Source organism: Drosophila subobscura, chromosome O (genome assembly GCF_008121235.1).
Source record: "Drosophila subobscura isolate 14011-0131.10 chromosome O, UCBerk_Dsub_1.0, whole genome shotgun sequence".
Classification (NCBI taxonomy): domain Eukaryota; kingdom Metazoa; phylum Arthropoda; class Insecta; order Diptera; family Drosophilidae; genus Drosophila; species Drosophila subobscura.
This window is the reverse complement of record NC_048533.1, coordinates 12611847-12620024: the sequence shown is the minus strand read 5'-3', so window position 1 is coordinate 12620024 and position 8178 is coordinate 12611847. Positions and strand designations below refer to the sequence as shown.

The window sequence follows — 8178 nt, the reverse complement described above, 5'->3', positions numbered from 1 at the left end:
TGAATCGACGGCCATAGTTGGAGGAGTGGAGGTGTTGGCGGCTGCCGTCTCTGATCTCCAGCCAGCCGAATTGTCTACGACAGCAGATCGTATGGCAGATCGGATAGCGGCCAAGATATGCTAATCTTTTGCCACTCACAATTGTGGGGATTCCTGAAAATGTTCAAAGTGTTTTTTGGCACTTGGCAGATCTTGATGGCCCAAAATCTGTGGGATTATGTATCAATTTTTACATTATTTCGCTCACTAAACACACTGATAAGTTCTGTATTGAAACCTAGGTAGATCATGTGGAGATTTAAAAGATAACTTAGACAATCGTTTGGACTTCTGGTGATTAGGAGAGGGATAGTATGTGGAAAAGTGAGAAATCTGCAGTGAGATCATACGAATCCTGTCCTGATTTTGGGGGCCTGACTAATCTCGATCCACCACATGGGTAGTTACCTGGAGAACACCGGCATTTTCGCCATTCTTGAAGAAATACGCCACGCCCTTCATGTAACCTCGTGGCATGAGGGACGGCCACTTGGACGTGTTCAGCAGAATGTCCTTTAGATAATAAGTGCCCTTTGGCAAGGGACATGGCGGATCATCGACGGGAAAATCAATGTTCACACCGACCTTGGCACTGTCCGCAAAGTATGGTAGATACATCTTGAAGCCCTTGCAGATGCGTGTCATGGGCATGGTGTAGGGAAGCTTCTTGTATCTGCCACTACCCTCTCGATCGGTGTATGCCTCAGCGTAGAAGGAGAACTGCTCATCGTCCAGATCTTCCAGTATGCTGATTGATCCATTCAACTTGCGCTCCCGTCCTGCGATGCGCACTTTACTGACATCCCAAACACCGCCTTCACTCAACGAGATGAAGGACACCAAGCGGGCATCGTAAGCTTTGGGTGTTAAGAGCATCTGGAGGTTACAACAGAACATGGATTATACATGAAGGATTAGCTATGGCCACTCTTACGTATGCCTTGGCAAAGAGCAAAATAAAAATGTACAAAATCAGCTGCGACATGGTTGCACGTCAAAGATTCAATTAGGAACTGAACGATTTGGTTTGGCTTAGCTTTTTTATAGGTTTATACATCATAATCCTACAGTTATTGTTATATCATTTTGCAGGTTTATGCAATGAAATTAAGTAAATTACCAAACTTACTTTAATTACTTTGTTTTTCACATTTTACAATGTGTTTCAATCTGCACATCAAACGTGTCAAGCAAGTGTAGAAAATGCATCATGTTTTTGCCATGATGTTCTCGTTCATGTTCAGAACGAGTTCATGCGATCAACAGATCTCAGTTGAAGAGTTGGAACAGCTCGAGGCACAACTGAAATCGGAGTGATTGAATTCGAAAGTAAATAGCAAAAAAACATTGTAACTAAAGGTCTTTGAAGTGTGCCTTCTGTGAAGATCAACCCACTAAAAGTAGCCCAAAAGCGTATCTTGGATCCACATCATAACGTTCAGCCATTTCCCCCATCTCTAGCTCTTTGTTCAACTAAAATCTGCACTACTTTTACAGCTTATCCCTTTGAATTGCATGCGCCACTTGACTACATCGAGAATCGATGCTGTCGGGCCACGATCGCTACATGATATCATATCCCATGCCATACCTTTACATACCATTCCCGCCAGGCGAAAACTGCCTTTCACAGCCCTTTGTTGGCGAGGGATGAGCTGCTAGGCGCCGGGTCATAACTCTTAGCGGCAGCTATTTGTACATTTCATATGCGACTACAGCCATAGATGGTTCTGGCAGAAGCGGGCAATAAAAATATTGGCCTGCCTTCGGCGCTGCGAGGACAAAGGAATTGCACCATAAAATGTACACACAATATGCACACAGCAGCCGAACCGACCCCCGAACCGAACCGAACACGAACGGAACACAAAAGCCATGCAGATCCCCGGGCCCTTTGTCGCACAGTAAAATCTTCCGAAACTAGTGCAACACTTTTGGCTTATAGACAAAGCCAAAGCGAACTACAGGCCACAGAGAGTAGAGCGCAGAGAGCGGCGAGCAGAGAGCAGAGAGCAGGCCGAACCAGAACAGACCCAGCCAGGCCATTGTCTTCGCAGAAGTCGTTAGTGTGACAGGTTGGATTTGTTTTGTGTACGGTGCCTAAGTCTGTCATCATCATCAGCATAAGACTTGTCTGGCGCCAGCATTAGGGACAATATTTTCGACTAAATATTTCGTCACAGGCCCCTGGAACAGGGCGATGGACAGAGAGGGAGATAGAGGCACGAAGACGCAGACGAAGGCTGGCAGGGGTACAGGAGGGCGTAGGCGAAAGGGCCCAGAGAAACGAACTCTGCTCTGCGGGCGTTTATTTTGGTAGATTTCTATTTGGCCCTGAACCCTAACCTGGCTGCAGTTACATTGATGATTTATGCACTGGCTGGGGTTACAGGTGCAGGCGCATCCCAGGACATTGCAGGTAGTCCAGCGAATGAACAAATTTTGTTCCAATAGGAATTGTAGTTATTACAAATGATAGAATCTTTTGCTTTAGAGAAGCTCGAAGCAGAAACTATCGCAATAGCCCAACCAATACATTCCAGAACTTACTTCTCCGCTGTTAACTCCGCTGCCACCAACATTGTTCAAATTTATTGATTCAAAAAAGCTTTTTCCATAAGGCCAGCAGTCGAGGCATTCACATACGAGGTGCATACGAACCATGTAAGTGTCCTGGCATCCTGGCATCCTGGCAGCCATGCCTTGGCATGTGCCAGAGTCTCGAACTTGCAACATATTGGCGCACTTGAAGGGCCCGTGCCAGGGCACGCGCTTCGTGCCGCACTTGAACCTCGTACACCAAGTGGTGGTGTAGGTCCTGATCCCGCTATTTCCACGACTCCTGCTGCTGCTGCTCCTTGCTGAACTCCTACCGGGTGGTCTGCGATGCGAAAAAGTTTTCAACTGGGCGGGGGACTCATTTTAATGTAGCAAAGAAGTCGCACGCTCTCTATTGGAATTTCCACAATGGGAACACTTGAGATACGTTTTTTTTCCATCCTCCCCCTTTTTCTTTGGCCGAGGGGGTGGCTGGCTGTGGGTTTTGGTGGGGTGGAGAACAATGGTTCAAGTGCTGCTTGCAAAACAAAAAGCGTTTTAAGTTTTAATTACGCCAGACACAAAAGGCCGAGAGAATGAACTGGAGACCGAGCAGCAGCAGCCGCAGCAGGAGCCAGAGGAGGAGGTTGGCCCGGGGTAAAGGGAGCAGAAGCAGCCCCGACACGTGGTGGTCTGTTCAAGTGGAAATCGCAGGAAGGGGCAGAATATGAAGGGACTAAGTATAATGACAGTGGAACCAATATTCGATCCATGGAACACGGCACTAGCTGGCACCTTGCATGAGGCAGCTATCGGCTGCCAAATCTGAAAGTATTTCCCAACCCAGTCCGAATCAATTTCAAGCTCTCGCCCCAAACTTACTTTACTCTTTGTATGTTGGGTGGGGAAAGGGTGCCATCAGCAACTATCTATCAAATACAGGCAGCCATAGCTTGTCAGTGATTAGATTTCCCAAAAAACTCGCTTTTAACAATGCTAGAAAAAGCAACAAAGAAAATTATAGGCAACACTTCGAAAGGAATGGCCATGTAGTCGACAGGGCAAGTACCTAGGAAGAGGCAAAGAAACGTTTATGAGGTTACAAAACAAAAGGGAAGAGATAGGCATAAGTAGAGACTCAGAGAGAGGATGGTTTTGCTAATTATTAACTAATATTACTGGTAATTCAGCCTAAAGATTCTGTAAGCTTTGGACTGGCATAGAGACCCATCTTACCACTCCAATCCAAGACCAAATCCATTCAATAGTCTTTCATGCCATATCCCAATCCCTACTTTCATGCCACACTCAATCAAAGTACTAATATTATCTGAAATTCATTTTCCATCAACTAAACCTCTTGATGTGTTGATCTGAATTAGAGTACTAGAACTGCGAGTATGTATACCTCCTAATCCGGTAAGTAAGTGGTATATAAAATTGCTCAATTGCTCAACTGATTAGACTTTGTTTTCAATTTGTCTTTCAGCCGTTCAGTTCGTGGCGGGGCGGAATGAGAAGGTGCCACAACGAAGACAGCCTGACAGACACGAAGAAAGAGGGAGAGAGTCGTGGTGCAGGGGGGGGAGCGGCTATGAGTGTGCTTCTGGGGCAGAGTTTTTAATCAAAATTGTACAGGAAATCAAAAATCAGTTTTCAAAAATAAAAATCACAGTTTCTTATCGTGATGTTGATTTGTTGTTGTCTTTTGATGGTTCTCCCTGCCGTGTTGTGGTTGTATTTTTGTTGGTTTTTGTTTTGTTTTCGCTGGAGGTAGCGCTTTACCCCAATTGTTGGGGCCCTTGGCGTGTAATTTGAGGCGAACGTTGAACACTGAACGCAGAACGCTGAAAGCAAACGCAGTAGCTATGAAATCAATTATGCGATAAAGATTTGACAGCACAACGCACCGGAGCTGCTGCTGCTGCTGCTGCTGGCACTGCCAGTCGATAATTAATTTTAACGCCTTATCGCAATTGAAGGTGCGCCTCTCTGGTGCAGCAGAGGGACTGCGGGGAAGGGGCTCCACACCCGAGATAGTTGCTCGCCGATAGCCCGATTTGATTGAAGTCTGTCTAAAGACAGTTGGTGGGTGCCTGTCTGGGTCTCTGAGTCTCAGCTCTAATCTGTGACACAATTGGTAAAAATTATGAGTGTGTGCCCATGAATTTATTAAGTTTTTCTGTCCAGATGGGGCTGTGGTTGGTTAAGGGAAATACCGCGAGCAGCTCGAGAGGTGGAGATGGAGATGGAGATGCTTTCCCATGATATGCAAACGAACTCAATTATTTATTTTATCACAAATGATTTTGCTTATCAAATCTAGCAATCGCTTCTCGTTCTCTCTCTTCTCTCTCACTCGGCAGAACAGTAGACAGAAGAAGGTAGGTTTTTGGACCTTTCTCAGACCTCAACGCTCATCTCATCTCATCTCTTGTGTGTTTTATTTGATGCTCTGTGGCCTGGCCTGAAGTTCTTTCTGGCTCTTGAGTTTTTCTTACAATTGCTGCTGGGTCTCGGTCTGCGTCTCCGTCTCCGTCTCTGTCCTGATTGAGGCCGCCATTATTCAAGGAGCCAAACGGCTGGCAGCCCTCTCTTTCCTTCTCGTTCTGTTCTGTTCTGAGTCGCATCTTTTTTGTCGCGTATCTTTGCCTTGAAATCTCCACAGTTCATGTCAAATTTCTTGTGTTTTTATACATCATTCCCTTTGGCTTCGGCTTCAGATTCTTGCTGCTTTCCTTGTAAGTATGTAAATGCGGACAGACTGCAGCTGCATTTTGCATGCCCCTGCCCCATGCCACAGTCTCTGGCTCTGGCTCTGGCTCTGGCTAGCTTTGAGTGATTGTCAGAGGTTTATCTTTTGATGGGGCATAGCTTCTGTTGCCACAGATCTGCTCGTATATGTATCCGAGTAGCCGAGGACGAGGACGAGGCCGACTCTTGTTAATTAAGTTTCAAGCAGGTTTCGTCTGGGCGTTGCTGGAAACTCAATTTTTAGCACCTATTGACATGCAAACGACCCGCATGCCCACACACTCTCTCACAGAAAGAGACAGAAAGACACAGAGAGAGGAACAAAGACACAAGCAGAGAGGGAAAGTCCAATTTGGCTGTGGGTTGAAGGCAAAGCAAATCAATCAATTCAACACGCAAAGTTGTTGCCGATAATTTCTCTATTTTGACTCCAGGTCTCGGTGTCCGTCTCCGTCTCAGTCTGTGCCTGTGTCTGGCTCCTGGCACCTGGGGATGGGCAATAAATAATAACTCAATACAAATCCCAATTACAGGCCAGGAGTGCCACCCGCCTTGACGATGGAGAGTCGTACACGAAGGCAGGACAACCCTCTTGGCTGGGATATATGGAGGAAATCCTTCCAGCCTTCTGATTGTCCTTTTAGCCGTCCTTGCTGTGTGGCTCTGTGTCCTGTCTGTGCGCCTGTGTTTGTGTGTGTGTTCAGTTCATTTGATTCGATCAGCGGGGTTTCGCCTACATCAACCACAAAACAACGAGGGCTGCGGCCCCGGTTGCTGGCGTCTATCGGGAGGGTCTTTTTTTTTTGGGTTTATCCTGCCAACGCCACATAAATCGTTATTTCTGTACGAGTATCTACCGAGTCTCTGTCTGTCTGTGCTGTCTGTCCGTCTGTCCGTCTTCCGTCCTGATGATTTAAATTTTAAGAGCTAGAGCATTTTGCATTTGTTATTTGTTTACAAAATGAAATCCCAAATCACCGACGCCATTCGACGAATGACCATATCGACGGAGGGATACGACATATGACAAACCCACCCCGTCCCGCATTCTTCAGCCGGCCCTGACAATTGCCATTGTCTGCCGCTGCCTCTGCCGCTGACTCTGCCGCGACTAGTGGCGAGGGCGAGCTAAAGAGTGTTGGCGTGAGTAGTGTTGTTGATGTAGATGACAGATGAAGAAAAAAAATGTAAAATTTGACAAATAACCGCTAAGGCAGATGTAGTACTGAGGGGGTAGGGACGCGTAGAAGCGTCTCATTCGTTTTTTTTGGTCCTGCCAACGCCATCTCTATTGTGACCACACACCTGGACGACCATCGGCCACTGTTTGGCAACAGTCTCTAATTGCTGCATTCAAATGCCGGCTCCACCCGTGCACAAACAGCGAACAGAAACCGAATGATAATGGGATTTAGCAAATGAAACCCTCCGGGACAATGGCTAAAGGGGTAGAAATTATCCAGAATCGAGCACGATTTGGGGACTAGAAAGCTTCCTCAAGGGATTTTTCAGTTCCTTCCATGCGATTTATGCAAATTAAACCAATAAGAGACTTCATTTTGCTGGCCCCACCCGAGCATTTAACGCAGTTTAAGCGCTTTTAGGCAAACTAGTTCAGATCGAAGTTGAGTTTTTCCCAGAGAGACCCAACAAATACGGCAACCGAGAGGCGATCTACAGCGAAATAGCAGTGGAGAGGGCACGGGGAAATATCTGGACAGCATCTCTAACAAATTAAGTGGACAACAATAAATCAAATGGCTGACGACGACGAAATTCGATTGAAAAATCAATAAGCAGAAAAATCTACGCGTGATGGGGGGATGGGGACATGGAAGGGGTACCCCTAAATCTGAAACCGAATTCCGTATTGGATTTGGTATCGGAATCGGAAAGGGAATGGGGATCGAAAAATCTGTGGCCAGGCAAGCTGCGTGTTTAACAACAAACAATTAAGATGGCGTCCAATCGATAAGGTCCGAACCGCGGACTGCGGGACTCAGCGACAGACAACCCCAGAGACACAATCGTGGCAGAGTCACAGACCCAAATCATCAGCCAAACAGTTAGCAGAAGTTGTGGATGAAACAAATGGGCCATAATGAAATAATTATGACTGCGCTTTGGGCCCAAGCATGGCCTATGATAGACCTGGCAGACCGCGGCGAGGGCTCCCCAAAAACGCATTCAAACTAGGCCCTGATTGAGGCTGGAATGGCACAATGCCTGGCACTTTATCGATCGGTGGATCGAAATGTTTTGCGACTCGTCGCGATGCCAAAAGGATGTGTGGCACGGACTGGCCCTGGCATTGGTTTGCTTATCGCTGCCTTGGCATCTGCCCGGGCAGGGCCCGTTGCCAGTAGTTGATGGACTTTGATTGCCGCTTTTGGCCATGCGTGATATTTATTTGTTATTTGACACAAGACACTGATTGCTGACTGATGGCACAGTGGTGCAGTGCAGTGGGATTGGAGATTGTTAATGGAGAATTCAGAGAGAGAATCTATCGCTGCAGCCTTCTTTATTCTCAGTTCATTGTAAAATTGCAATGCATGAATAGTTCCTCCATCATTTGTTGGAAATTTCAACAGCTTGCAGCTGAAATAAATATCTATTTCATCGCTTTCCACCACAGTGCCAAGGTTGCGACTGTTGGACCCATCCTTTGGCATGTGTCTCGAGCACAATTGAGTGACCAACATGAAAAATGAAGCCCAGCCCAGACCCAACCAGTCCAAATCAAGGCAGTCCGATGCCAGGCCGGGGCAGCCACTGGAAACATTTTTAATTTCGCTGGCATTGTGAGCCACCAGAACCACAGAGCCACAAACAAAAAAGTGAGCA

At 46.7% G+C, this 8178-nt stretch overlaps 1 protein-coding gene across 1 annotated transcript; it reads right to left on the bottom strand.

Annotated features, from left to right (window-relative positions):
• Positions 1-417: 417 nt before the first annotated feature.
• Positions 418-1024, bottom strand: LOC117898949. The gene is made up of 2 exons (XM_034808673.1): positions 974-1024; positions 418-915 (listed from the first exon to the last, which is right to left on the bottom strand). The coding sequence occupies exons 1-2, from the start codon at positions 1022-1024 to the stop codon at positions 418-420; spliced, it is 549 nt and encodes a 182-aa protein (XP_034664564.1).
• Between the last annotated feature and the right edge of the window lie 7154 nt (positions 1025-8178).

Coding starts and splice junctions, on each gene's coding strand:
- LOC117898949 (XM_034808673.1), bottom strand. CDS start 1,024: ATGTCGCAGCTGATTTTGTACATTTTTATTTTGCTCTTTGCCAAGGCA. Junction 916..973: donor TGCTCTTTGCCAAGGCATAC/GTAAGAGTGGCC, acceptor TGTAACCTCCAG/ATGCTCTTAACACCCAAAGC.